Source organism: Dendrobates tinctorius, unplaced genomic scaffold (assembly GCF_039654945.1).
Source record: "Dendrobates tinctorius isolate UK_male_01 unplaced genomic scaffold, ASM3965494v1 ptg000003l, whole genome shotgun sequence".
Classification (NCBI taxonomy): Eukaryota; Metazoa; Chordata; class Amphibia; order Anura; family Dendrobatidae; genus Dendrobates; species Dendrobates tinctorius.
The window spans coordinates 6855272-6870302 of NW_027361671.1; the positions used below are offsets into that span (position 1 = coordinate 6855272).

Here is a 15031-nt window from a genome sequence, read left to right on the forward strand (position 1 = left end):
ACTGAGACTAATTTATTAATCTCTAAGATCAGTCTGATAGGTACGAAATGTAAGTGTCTAAATTGAGCTTCACAAATTAGCCGTATTATATCTAAATCAGGTAAATTGAGTTTTCTTTAAAATCCACAAGTAGAAAATAACACATCATTTTAGATAATGCTTACTGGCATCATAGGATTCATCTTGACAATTAATACTGGCAGCTAATGCACATTGTCTAAAATTAGATTCTTCAGTGATAGCATGAGATCAAATGAGATCGCACAGCTAAAATCCCTAATAAAAATATAAAGGACCTTGGGAAGTTGGCAGAACACATCAGGGTTTATATTACACTTGACAGCTAAAAGCTTGTACTAAAAAAATATAGAGTGTATATAAATCTATTGTTATAGATGAATGACTTTTTTTACTTTCTTTGCTTTGCCCAACAGAAAGTTCTGGAAAAGTTTCTTTGTGGTTAAAAGAATCGTCCAATCTTTGAAAATAGTAGCAAATATTATAAAACTAAACATAAAATGTACTTATTTCTAAAAATCTTGCCGAACCAGCACAGAAGCTAAGACGGCCTCTCACAATCTTTATAGGCAGCAGTACATGAACATGGCAGTCAATCAGCTGCTTCACTGGTCATGTGCGATTCTACTAGCATCCCAGCTGCACAGCTCAGCGTTGGGAGTCGTGATGCTAGTAATATGGTATGTGACCACTGAGGCCGCTGATAAACAAATATCACATGGAATGATGCAGCTTCTCCCCTGGATTTGGGCAAGGATGGATTCGAGTGTTGCTTGTTATTTTGTATCATTAGAGGGAGCTTTTCATTTTTTCCAAAGGAGAAAAAAACACATTTAAGGCAACTAGCTTATTTTTTAAAAGAGCTACACAACCATATTTATTGTTTTGGGAGGGTAAAAGTTTCAGAAAGGGTTTTTTGGGGGTATATATGACTTATAGTTGCTGTATAGATTTATTCATCTCCTTGGTAACAGACAACAAACAAAACTTACCTTCTGTCCCATAATTCTTTCTGACCAACGCATTTTATTTTAGAAAAGATATATTTTAAAATCAAGTGACACACCGAAATATTCAGGGTCATACTGTGTGCATAAGGGAACACCCTGTACTAGCATTGATCCTTAGTTAAAGCCCTGCTAGTTTGCCCAGGTCTTGTGTCGCAGATTTTGTTCACAAGTTTAAATAAAGGGAAAGAAAAGGAAAAGACTAGAGCTATAAACTGCAAGGCATGTTAGATTTTGCAAGCTGTCTATTTAATTTTCTCCTGGCATCATTAAACACATGCATATATGCTTGGGGATAAATAAAGTGGGAAACTAAACAGGTGGGATAATATTAATAAGGAAACATGAAAGCAGAATCTAGCTCCGAGAGCTTACGGTTTGACAGACTTTTGAAGAACCGGCTAATAAGACAGCGTCTAGCACTTTCCAGTAAGATGAATCTGAATCAGCCTTTGTCTGGACCAGCAAGTCTACCTCATAAGTCTAGTCTGTGGTATTTAATGGCCATAAAATAGGAACCGTACAGTCAGGTGTTTTTCTTTCAATCCTAAAGTGCATATACACAGAACAGGAAAATCCCGTCAATTCTTCGAGTGCTGACTTCAACCTGGATGAGAAAGGCTGCCAAGGTTAACACACACTGCATTATTGTCTCTACCATAAACCTAGTCATGGTTTCCATGTTCTGCTCTGCAATGACAGAGTTACAACATAAGCCACTAGTGTATATGTGTTTCTAGCATGATTGTAGCATCCTGATTTTGTCGAGTTCCTCATAGATCCAGCTATAAAAACATTCTGCACTAACTTTCTCCATTTTCCTTTCACTGATAGGCAGGAAGCCATAACTCACTAATATCACAGACATTTCTAGCTTTTTTACCCTTTTATTATCAATATGGTGTAAGTAAATGCCATATAAATGTCGTAAAAATCTGCAGCAATTATTAGCTACAACATGACATCATAGTATAACATTCAACATATATGAAGTAAAAACACAAATCAGTTCAGTTAACATCATGGGCCTAAGTGAGACTATAGTCTATGTCATGACATCTTGTGTACAGAATAATTTGTGTCTAGATTTGATATATCCTGAGATGTATGGTCCAAGACGGTAAAAAGTGTGCATGTAATGGATGTCTCTGTGGATGACATTTGCTAGACCATCCATCAGACATCTCCCATTGATAGGTTCTTACATTCTATATTTTTTATTGTATGGCTATGATAAATGCCCCTGATGTATGCTATCTCTCAGGCATCCAGAACCAAAAAACCAACAGGTTCCCATGTTAAAAAATTATTCATTTTTTTGACAATGGGTCCTCGTTGTGTGTTCTTAGGAATGAGGTGGTGGTTGTCCATCCCTGGCTCTACTTTCATTTCTATAAGAACTCTGAAAATGGCTCTCAATTTGTGATAGTACACACCTGGACCCAATTTTTGAGTTGGATGTATCCATCGGGCATATTGGAATATTCTGTTGATAAGCCACAAAGAGAACACTAAAATGATATACACTCACTGGCCACTTTATTAGGTACACCATGCTAGTAAGGGGTTGGACCCCCTTTTGCCTTCAGAACTGCCTCAATTCTTCGTGGCAGAGATTCAACAAGGTGCTGGAAGCATTCCTCAGAGATTTTGGACCATATTGACATGATGGCATCACACAGTTGGCGCAGATTTGTCGGCTGCACATCCCTGATGCGAATCTCCCGTTCCACCACATCCCAAAGATGCTCTATTGGATTGAGATCTGGTGACTGAGGAGGCCATTTGAGTACAGTAAACTCATTGTCATGTTCAAGAAATCAATCTGAGATGATTCGAGCTTTATGACATGGCGCATTATCCTGCTGAAAGTAGCCATCAGATGTTGGGTACATTGTGGTCATAAAGGGATGGACATGGTCAGCAACAATACTCAGGTAGGCTGTGGCGTTGCAACGATGCTCAATTGGTACCAAGGGGCCCAAAGAGTGCCCAGAAAAAATTCCCCACACCATGACACCACCACCACCAGCCTGAACCGTTGATACAAGGCAGGATGGATCCATGCTTTCATGTTGTTTACGCCAAATTCTGACCCTACCATCCGAATGTCGCAGCAGAAATCGAGACTCATCAGACCAGGCAACGTTTTTCCAATCTTCTACTGTCCAATTTCGATGAGCTTGTGCAAATTGTAGCCTCAGTTTCCTGTTCTTAGCTGAGAGGAGTGGTACCCAGTGTGGTCTTCTGCTGCTGTAGCCCATCTGTCTCAAAGTTCGACGCACTGTGCGTTCAGAGATGCTCTTCTGCCTACCTTGGTTGTAACGGGTGGCAATTTGAGTCACTGTTGCCTTTCTATCAGCTCGAACCAGTCTGCCCATTCTCCTCTGACCTCTGGCATCAACATGGCATTTCCGGCCACAGAACTGCCGCTCACTGGATTTTTTTTCTTTTTCGGACCATTCTCTGTAAACCCTAGAGATGGTTGTGCGTGAAAATCCCAGTAGATCAGCAGTTTCTGAAATTCTCAGACCAGCCCTTCTGGCACCAACAATCATGCCACGTTCAAAGGCACTCAAATCACCTTTCTTCCCCATACTGATGCTCGGTTTGAACTGCAGGAGATTGTCTTGACCATGTCTACATGCCTAAATGCACTGAGTTGCCGCCATGTGATTGGCTGATTAGAAATTAAGTCTTAACACACAGTTGGACAGGTGTACCTAATAAAGTGGCCAGTGAGTGTATATAATAAAGGATTTTATTTCCAACAGTTCTGGGACCATTCTAATTTATTAAGGGAGCACAGATATTTATTAGAATGGATTCAGTAAAAATTAGAACAATAAAGGTGAATAGTATTTAAAAAGTCAAATAAAGAAGTGGTGGCTCGATGCTTTAGACTAGACAAAGCCTCTGTTTAACAGCACCACTGTTAAATATAGGCCTTGTCTAGTATTGCCGCTCAGTCACTTTCATTTAATTGGTGATTAGTTGCAATCCAGAAGGCAACCAATGGTCAAGAATGGTGAATTTTCTAGGTAACAAGTAGACTTTTTTTTAACTGGCAGTTAATGTCAGATACTTCTGAGACAATGGATTAAATACTAGACATAAAAAAGACAGTTCTTATATAGCTGTGATAGCATACAGCCATAATAAATTAAGACTAGTATGACAGTAGAGACAATTAATTTATAATCACATTTTTCCTACTGAATCTTTTTGTCTGGATCTTCATTTCACGAGATGAAGGTGTAACCTGGTCTTCGCACATGAGTGAAGCTCTCACAGATACCATTAGTTACTGGAGAAAATCCCTTACAAATAAAATACTTCATTGTTAGTGTGTTTGCTGAGGATTTGGTTGCTTTTAGCCATGGTTTATTCAAACATTAACGAGGCATTGTAAGAGAAAGAAGAAGAAAACTTTTAGTTCTTGTTTAAATTTCTAAGTTTATTTAGATTATTCTGGAAACCAGCCTGTATTATGTAAAACTTATTTCGTAGTCAAGAACCTTGGTTTATAAAAATTATAGCATGTGTAATGAATTTTGATCGAGTATGATGGTTGTGAGGAAGGCCAATAATTGCTAATGAACTGGTTAATCATATTTTTTATCAGGTGACCTATTCCACTTACCTAAAAAGGTGACATTTGAAGAAGCGAAAAAAGCTTGCGAGGAGAAGAAAGCAGTCATTGCCACAGTAGGGGACATATATGCTGCGTGGCGAAAAGGCTTCGACCAATGTGATTATGGTTGGCTTTCAGATGGCAGTGTTCGCTACCCAGTGTCTTTTGCAAGGCCACAATGTGGAGGTGGACTGCTCGGTGTGAGGACTAAATATCGGTTTACCAACCAAACATACTTCCCTCGACCACAAGAAAAATATGATGTATACTGTGTTCAAGGTAGGTACACATTTCAGCCAAGCACTAGTACTAATGTGTTAAGGTGGAAAAGCTGCTGGCCAAAAGATTAGCTGACAACCACTGGAGGTGGATGGCTACCTTAACCTTGGTGAAAACTGACCAACAAAGGTTGATGGAGAAAATACGATGTCCACACTGCACTTAAAATCTAATTACTGCAGTGAAGTTATAGTATTTCACAGTAAGACAATAAGGTTCAGCCTCACTTTTCAACCATCACTTGACATGAACTTGCAATAGTATTTTCAGCCATAGATCTCAAGACCACATGCAGGAAAGCCATGGGAAACACCATCTGAAGTAAGATAGACATGTTTGTTTCTTATTATGTCTTAGACTCCATAACATTTGTATGATATTAGAAATATTCTCAAAGTAAAAAGAAATGCCTAGAAAGCCAACAGCTGTATTAGAAGTTTCTATTCTTCATAGTCCTGTTGCTGACCTCAATGCTCCTCACAGTTTACAAGTCTTTGATCTTAAAGAATTTTATACTTATGGAAATGTTTACTTGGAGACCAGACGTTTTAGACAGTGTAAACAGTAAGTACAAAAAAGTATATATTTCCTTCTTGAATACTGCTTAGATCACACATTTTTTTGATAATGGGTCGGTATAGAGCTAGAACAATCGTTCAAACATACACGTTTATCCCATAATTTACACTAGCTATTCTTAATGCCTGTGATCCAGATGTTACAAGAAAGATGATGTCACCTTTTGCAGCTGTTAACAGTCAAAATCTTCTACTCCTCCCATGGTAATAAACGAATCCTATGACCTTTAATACCAGCGTTGGAAGTTTTCTTCAACTTAAATGTTAGCAACAGAAACTAATACAAACCATTGTCCAGGAATTCTCATTTATAGGTCAACTGCTAGAATAACTTAAGCCTTAAATTACATCACATGTATCATTATTTTACATAGAATCATAGAATCATAGAATCGTTGAGTTGGAAGGGACCTCCTGGGCCATCTGGTCCAACCCCCTGCTCAAAGCAGGATTCGCTAAATCATCCCAGTCAGATGTCTGTCCAGCCTCTGTTTGAAGACTTCCATTGAAGGAGAACTCACCACTTCTCGTGGCAGCCTGTTCCACTCATTGATCACTCTAACTGTCAAAAAGTTTTTTCTAATATCTAATCTGTGTCTCCTCCCATTCAGTTTCATCCCATTGCTTCTAGTCTTTCCTTGTGCAAATGAGAATAAAGTTGATCCTTCTACAATGTGACAGCCCTTTAGATATTTGTAGACAGCTATTAAGTCTCCTCTCAGTCTTCTCTTTTGCAAACTAAACATTCCCAAATCCTGCAACCTTTCCTCATAAGACAGGGTTTGCAGACCGGTCACCATTCTGGTCGCTCTTTTCTGAACTTGCTCCAGTTTGTTGATGTCTTTTTTAAAATGTGGTGCCCAAAACTGGACACAATATTCCAGATGAGGTCTGACCAAAGAGGAGTAGAGGGAAATAATGACTTCACGTGATCTAGACTGTATGCTTCTGTTAATACATCCTAGAATTGCATTTGCCTTTTTTGCTGCTGCATCACACTGTTGACTCATATTCAGTCTGTGATCTATTAGTATACCCAAGTCTTTTTCACATGTGCTGTCACTTAGCCCTATTCCTCCCATTCTATATATGCTTTTTTCATTTTTATTGCCCAGATGTAGTACTTTGCATTTCTCCCTGTTAAAAACCATTCTGTTAGTTGCTGCCCACTTCTCCAGTTTATTTAAATCTTTTTGAATCCTCTCTCTCTCTTCTCTAGTATTAGCTATCCCTCCTAGCTTTGTGTCATCAGCAAATTTAATCAGTTTACCCTCAATTCCTTCATCTAAATCGTTGATAAAGATGTTGAACAATACAGGGCCCAGGACAGAGCCCTGTGGTACCCCACTTGAGACATTCTTCCAACTGGATGTGCAGCCATTTACGACCACTCTTTGGGTCCGATCACTAAGCCAGTTATGAATCCACCTAACAGTTGCCTTGTCCATTCCATACTTAGTCATTTTTTCAATAAGGATTGTATGAGAGACTTTGTCAAATGCTTTGCTGAAGTCAAGATATACTATATCTACAGCATTTCCTTGATCCACCCAATCAGTGATACCGTCATAGAAGGAAATTAAGTTAGTCTGACATGACTTATTAGTTACAAACCCATGCTGACTCTGTTTAATCACTTCATTCTTATCCAGGTATTGACATACAGTACATGTTGTTTAATAATTTGTATTGCTGTTCCATTTACATAATATACTCATAAGTAATACACTTTTTATTAATTAAGATAGACAACCATACATCTCCCTCTACTTCCATACTATATATATGATGTATCTAACGAAGGACCAACCTGTAAGATTAATAAATAATCACAACATACTATTGGTCCGGTACTAGATAATAATAAAATAATGTACATGATCATCAATAGCCATTCAGTTAGTTAGATTTGGTCAGAGGAAAAATAATGTTAATTTTCCACAAATGTCCATGTTTGTCCTGAAGTATAGGATAAGTCTATACAGATGATCATAGACAAAGATTTCTGTCCTTGCTTCTATTGTCATTACAGGATGTAATATATAGAACCCATAAATGTAACTAAACAATGTTTGACTGTCCTTTTCCAACGATTATTAATCCATAGAGTCATTCATTAAAAAAATAATCAAACTAAAGGCCCGTCACACACAGCGAGATCGCTAGCGAGATCGCTGATTTTGTGACGCATCAGTGATCTCGCTGTGTGTGGCACGCATCAGCGACAGGCCCCCCGCCGGGTATTGCTGATCGTGCAGGAATGTCCTGGGCCATTTTTTGATCGTTGGTCTCTCGCTGGCCAGCACGCATCGCTGCGTGTGGTAACGGGAGACCATCGATCAGCGAGCTCCCAGCTCTGTAAGCAGACGCTGGGAGCTGGTATCCAAGGTAAATATTGGGTAACTAAGCACGCGCGTTGCTTAGTTACCCACTGTGTACCTTGGATACCTGCGTGTTCGTGCTGGGAGCTGGTATCCAAGGTACACAGCGGGTAACTAAGTGACGCACGCGTTTAGTTACCTGATATTTACCTTGGATACCAGCGTCCTCACTGGTCCTGATCGCTGGTGAAATCTGCCTGTTGGACAGCTCACCAGAGATCATGTAGCGAGGCACCAGTGATCCTGACAAGGTCGTGTCGTTGTCGGGATCGCTGATGCATCGTTTACTGTGATGGGACCCTAAGCTTTTACACATCCTCCCAGCAAATCACTGGTATTGATGAATCAGGGCCAAAGTGAAGACAATAAATGAAACAATAAGACAAAAAAGTTCAAAGAAACAAAAGCAATCACCTTACCAATCCCTGGCTATTACTGTGCTGACACTTCCTTGGTTGTTTGCCTAATTATAGTGAGTCTATAGCGTGTTGACACATGATCACTATAGTCAATCACCAGCTGTAGCAGTGAACAGTCAACGCAATGATCGGCTGCAGTGGTTACATGTCGAGATAACACATTGCTGGAGTATTGTAAATTGCAGAGGACCAAGGAAGCATGGGAATGACAGAGGGTTAGTAAAGTGGGTAAAGTTTTGTTATCTGTTTGTAATAGATTTGATGAGGCTGGTAAACCCCTGTGATTTTCTATGTATCACAAGGGAACATAATAGTAAAATTGCATAAGTGTGAGAGGGAAAAAAATGGGATTTAATAATACTTTCCCATGAGATCAGACTTTGGGCCCTTTATACAGAGAAACTAATCAACTTTTATGCATGAGTAAAACTTGCTTGAATCATTTCCTGTCTGATACAACGTTGTGAGATCTGTCTCAGGGCTAGCACCACCCATCATATATGTACCCTTATCTGGGATCTAGCAAAGAATTTAAACATCTGTCCATTTGATTTCTTGCATCATGTGGAATATACTTTGAAAAAGCTCAGAGAAATGGAATTCAGGACGGTCCAGTCTCTAAACATAGAGCATTTATCAGTATTCTTCAGCCATCACTTGTGCTATTGTTGCAAACCTTAAATTAGATAGCTAGAAAGAAGCTTTTTTTCTTACAACTTGGAGTGACTGTAACACACCCACATATTTTACAATCTTGCAATCACTCAATGACTTCACTCACATCTGGAATTGTGCAGGGAAACACTGACAAAAAAGGTGCCTGGTGATAGCAGTGTAGATTTCTACAGGCATTTCTTAAAACTGATCAGATTTATAGATCTAAAAAGGTGTCAGACTTTTTTTTAGAAAAAAGTTCACAATGAAGGAATTCTTTTGCATGCAGTTAAATAAGTAGAAAGTAAGATAAGATCTTCAACTCGGTTTTTGACAAGATTTTCATATCTGAGTTTCTGAAGAGGATTTTGTATCTTGCTTTGCATTTTTCCCAGCCTTACGATTGACATTGTTAAGTTTCCAGAGGATTCCCTGAGGAATCTGTATAAAAATTGACGTGTTTCTTAATTGTTTCCTCTCCAAGATTTTCAAAACCTTGTTGGAAAATAATTTTGAAGCTTTTTTTATGTTCATTTTGAAATGGATTCACTTCGAAACCCCCATAATAGGTTTTGTGTGAACATACCCTAAATAATATTTTTTAATCATATTTTTGGCTAGACTTATGGGACTAAAAATTTGCTTAGTGAATATCAAGTTGGTATTTTCTTACCAAGTGTATTGCAATGGAATTGTACATTATGCTGAAACCTGAAATAACATCCACAACATTTATGGTACAACGAATTTATAGCACCCTGCAAAAATAAGCCAACAGAGATAGAAGTTGAAACAAAATAAGTCTATCTTTAAGCGGCACAGGTATTTACCACATGATTTGAGACAATTTACAAGAACAGGAAATTGCAGTTTAAATCTATGAAACGCAGTATAAAAGTATAATTGTTGGGCAATAACTCCTGAGAATAAGGAAGCCATTGAATATTGTATATATTTGGAGTAATATTTTGGCAAGCGGCCTTTACAAGCTACTGAAACAACATAGTAAAATCCAACTTTATTTCACATTTATTGTAAGTCTTTCTACATTTTTTATAGGAATACATAGCAGGAAAGTCATATACGATAAACAGTATGATTATAATTTGTGTTTAATGAAGTTTTTGTTTTGGCTTCACAGATAAAAAAAATATCACAGAATCAGCTTCTGTCAGACTCATATTACCTACAGAAGTTATAACGCAAAGTACCATAAAGAAAATAGAAGTTCAACCAGTTAAGGTGACGCCAAAATCCACCATAACTACAACACAGCCATCTGTAAAAGAAGCAGTTGTGCAGTCTACGATACCAGTAAGTTCTGTGCAGGAGTCAAGCAGTCAACCAAGTGAGTCATCAACTGATTCAGAAAGAAGCCCACTATTGTTTATACAAGAACAAACAACATTAAGTCCCGAGACTGTCAAGACAGAACAAGCTCCAGTTCAAAAGGAGGAGGACTCAAGTGCAAGGATAACCTCTCTTCCATCAGTTGTGCAAACAGAAGTTCCAAAGGATATGGAGACACCATCAAAGAGCACTATCTTAGAGAAAACTGTAGAAACTGAAAAAGTCCAGTCCACTGATGACATAAAAGATGTTCAGCCAACATCTGATCCAAGCAGCGTGTCTGCTCCTGAGTCTACAGGTGAAATTCGTGTTGTAACATCAAAACCAGGAGACGCTGCAGAGACTTTTAGCCCCATTACATTGACTAAAGAAGTCCTTCACTTAAGTTCTCACTCTCCAAAAGAAACTATGGAAGCTAAAAGTGCAGAAATTATTCCAACAGTCATTATTCCACATGCGATTACTGAAGACACAGATGAAACACCTGTCTCAACTATTTCCTATTCTAGTAGTTCTGAGTCCATCAGTGAAGCACAGAAAAGTTCAGATGAGCTTAACATAACAACAAGAGATTCATTAGCACCACAAGAACCTGAGGTGTCCAGTATACCACCTGAAATTGATGTATTTACAGTATTCAAACTCTCCCCTGACACAAGTAAGCTATCCCCAGATGAAGTTGTCACACAATCTGCGAGAGAAACATCTACCAGAAAAGCCACAGAATCCCCAGATATGGATACAGCCACCCTGCCAAAATATGCAGACTCAACAGATAAAGTGGTAGACCAATCAGTATTGACTTCTGAATCAGAAACTTCAACTGACCAGATTTTTACTGAAACAGTGAATGTTTACACAACTAGCATACCAAAAGAGGTTCTCACCAAAGCAGAAGAACCATTGCTAGTTAAGGCAGTTGCTACTTCTTCACCAGATGTGTCTGAAACATCTGAAAAAATTACAGATCAAACAGTATCATCACTCCAGTCAAAAGATACTCTAACTGAAACAGTGGCAACATCTCTTTCTCCACTTGATAAAACAGAAGGTTCAGGAATCATTGAAGATGACACTCAGTCTAAACTGCCTGATTTAGACAAAACAGAAGAACCAATTTCAGTAGCTCCAAAATATGTTACTTCACAGACTGCCATAGATAAAGTTTCAGAAGATGTAACTGTGGCACCTAAAGATATCCAGACTTCCAAAATATCCATTGAATATGAGCCAGAATTAGAAAGTACAGGAACATATATTCTACCCACAGCATCTGAAATTTTACCAGAATCTTCAGTTACAAAAGACAGTTTATCCTCAATTCAACCACTAGACTTGACCTCTGAAGGAAGTGGTCTAGATCAAGAAAGAGAAAGTGAATCAGTCATAACAGAAAGAGTCCAAAAAGTTACAGTAGGGAAGGAATTTGGCACTGGTATCCCTACAAAGAAACCTACTGAAGATGAAACATCACAAATCTCAAAAGAAATAACAGAGTTGCCAGCTGCAGATTTGGCAAAGGACCGAAAGCAAGAGACAACCTCAACACATATCCCATCAGATATGAAAGAAAAAGAAGAGGAAACCACAAAGCCTACCATAACTAGCAGTTCTGGACCAAGTGACAGTGTCACAACAAAAAATGCTGTTACAGATTTGCAGTCAGAAGTTGAAGAATCATCAGGGATAGAAGACAAAATTGTCAAGCCAACAACACTTTCAGCACCAGAGCTTTCATCTGATCATGAATCTGTACTGTCTGCATCTGAAATTCCCACCATCTCAGAAGATGTATCTTACAGATTGGTTATAACAGATGCTACTTCATCTTCAGTGACAGATAAAATACTGTCAGGAGAAGATGCAACTACTGCCCCTGAGGAGGTTGTAAGTTCACAAACAACATTATTACCTCCACCCATTATTACTCAAAAACCAGTCCTATTTGATTTGGAACCAGAAGAAGACACCAGTAAAGGAACAATAGTTATTGATGAATCAGTTTCTCCTGTGAAAACTACAATCGAATATGATATGACAAGTAAAAAGACAGAAGAAATTGATACAGAATTTTTTGCAAGTGCTGAGGAGCCTTATTCTACAAGTGTTCCAACAACAGATTCTACTGAAGACAGTCTGAAGCCTGATCTTATCAAAATCATTGTTGTTGACGTTCCAGAAAACTACACAGGTACAACTTTTCCACTTATATCTCTTGAAACATAGGATGATTACCTTGTAGTGATTTTATATTCAAAACCCACGCATATCTACTGTATTTTCATAGAGTAGTTTATTTCTGTAATGATATGATTGAACACTACTTTCAAAGTATTTGTCTACAAATGATTTTTATATTGAGCAATAGGAAAAGCATATTGACTATCCCATGATCACTTGGGTAGGCTAGATTAAAATGTAGGAAGCTATGATTGTTTTAATTAAAGCAACACCATGGTCAGCTTGGACAGGACATTAGTTTAATGTTTGTTAGCTCTTGATTAATACAAACTTATATTTATAGCTTCATCATTTATGTAAGTGCATGTTCTTATAGGAAAAATAAATTATTCAAATTCCTACTGTGGCTACTTTAAGCTAGGCTTAATGCAAATGAAGCAAATAGTAGGCTTGGATGACATGGTTTTGTTTTGCATTGGTTATGTGTTTAATCAATATACTGTGTAAATTTATGGTAACGTAAGCATTTTAAGGTAAAATGCAAGATTTCTAGGAAGGACTTATGTCCATGTTATACAGAGGCATTTGGAGGTTTTTTTTTACTTTTAGAGTAGAACAGCTATGATACATTGCACCTAACACAGCAATGCATGGCAGTACATGGAGCTCCTGTAACTTTATATTATGGAGCTGTAAGGGAGTTCGAGTTGGGACAGATGTCTGAAGGCTCCCTTGCAAAAATTTTGGTGGGAAAATACTATCATGTAGTATTTATGGGGCCGGTCTGACTCTCCTCAGACAGATGAGATTGGGGGAAGTAGGATCAGCCATATTGATTTTCAACGTCTTATCCATTTTCTTCTAGTAAATGAGTCACCAGTAGAGTAGCCTTGTAGCGGCTTTCTCCCTTCCATCTACTGTATTTAAAAAAAAAAAAAGCATGATTGGGTGATTCAACTGTGCATGCATATGATGGCTTTTTCAGCGGACAGCTTTCAGATTATGGGCACCTTCAGTGTGTAATTATGCATTTCTATGCTTCTTTCAGTTTTAAGCCAACATGTACATATATTGTGCAAGATGACACATAATAAATAAGTATATGTATAAGTATATAACAGTAAATATATATAATGCCAGTGCTAGCTCCAACACATATTTATATTTTTTGCCCTCATCTAATATATAAAGCTCAATATGGGTGTGTGTGTATGTATGTGTATGTATGTATGTCCGGGATTGGCAACCGCACTGTCGCAGCTACAGCGACAAAATTTGGCACAGTCACACGTCTGGACCCCGAGAGCGTCATAGGCTATGTTGTGAGGTGAAATTTTAACCCCGCGCATTCCAATTCACCAAACAATTTTGCCCCTATCTACATAATGTGGCAAAAGTGTATGTATGTATTGGCATCGGCCGTCGTTGCTACAGCCACAAAATTTTGCAGTCACACGTCTGGACCCCGAGAGCGTCATAGACTATGTTGTGAGTTGAAATTTAAACCCAGCGCGTTCCAATTCACCAAACAATTTTGCCCCTATCTACATAATGGGGAAAAAGTGTATGTATGTATTGGCATCTGCACTGTCGTAGCTACAGCCACAAAATTTTGCACAGTCACATGTCTGGACCCTGATAGCGTCATAGGCTATGTTGTGAGGCGAAATTTTAACCCCGCGCGTTCCAATTCACCAAACAATTTTGCCCCTATCTACATAATGGGGAAAAGTGAAAGGAAAAGTGTTGGAGGCAATTTGACAGCTGCCAGATGTGAACAAGGGGGACTTAAAGAATGAGAGCGATGGCGCCAAAGAGTATATACCGTACAGTTGCTATGGTGGGGCCCTGACATGGGATACTCACCACACACACCGGGATATGAACACACACACAAAATGTGCCACACACTACCACGTGCTTCAACACATATACCACCCTCAGCACACATTTCACCACACATACACCAACCTCGCCACATAAAAGTCGAAACACAAAAGTCACCACTCAAAACTCGCCACACTATCCAAGAGCTGTTTAAAAGATGAAAAATGAGCTGTGATTGGTTGCTATCAGCAACAGTTTTCTTTGTAGACAGTTGTGGCAACTGAGGCCTATTATTCTTATCATTTCTATGGTGTTATCATCCTGTAAAGCTGGAAATAACACAATTTATTACTGTGCCAACACAGACCACCCTCTGACACAGACTGCAGGGGGAACCCAGTATCACACAGGATAGGATTAGATACACGGCTCAGCAGTCAGTATCACACAGGAGAGGATTAGACACATGGCTCAGCAGGCAGTATCACACAGGAAAGGATTAGATACACAGCTCAGCAGTCAGTATCACACAGGATAGGATTAGATATGCAGCTTAGCACACAGTATCACACAGAATAGTATTAGATACACGGCTCAGCAGACAGTATCACACAGAATAGGATTAGATACACGGCTCAGCAGTCAGTATCACACAGGATAGGATTAGATGCACAGTTTTTATGTGCAATATAATCATTATAAT

General features: G+C 38.7%; 1 protein-coding gene across 2 annotated transcripts in view; it reads left to right on the forward strand.

Moving 5' to 3' along the window:
• VCAN (versican) overlaps positions 1 to 15031 on the forward strand; it is a 112991-nt gene that overhangs the window by 39611 nt on the left and 58349 nt on the right. For both annotated transcript variants that reach the window (XM_073583450.1, XM_073583538.1), the window contains exons 6-7: positions 4651 to 4938; positions 10112 to 12511. In XM_073583450.1, coding sequence (XP_073439551.1) covers positions 4651 to 4938; positions 10112 to 12511 — 2688 coding nt within the window. The remainder of the gene's footprint in view (positions 1 to 4650; positions 4939 to 10111; positions 12512 to 15031) is intronic.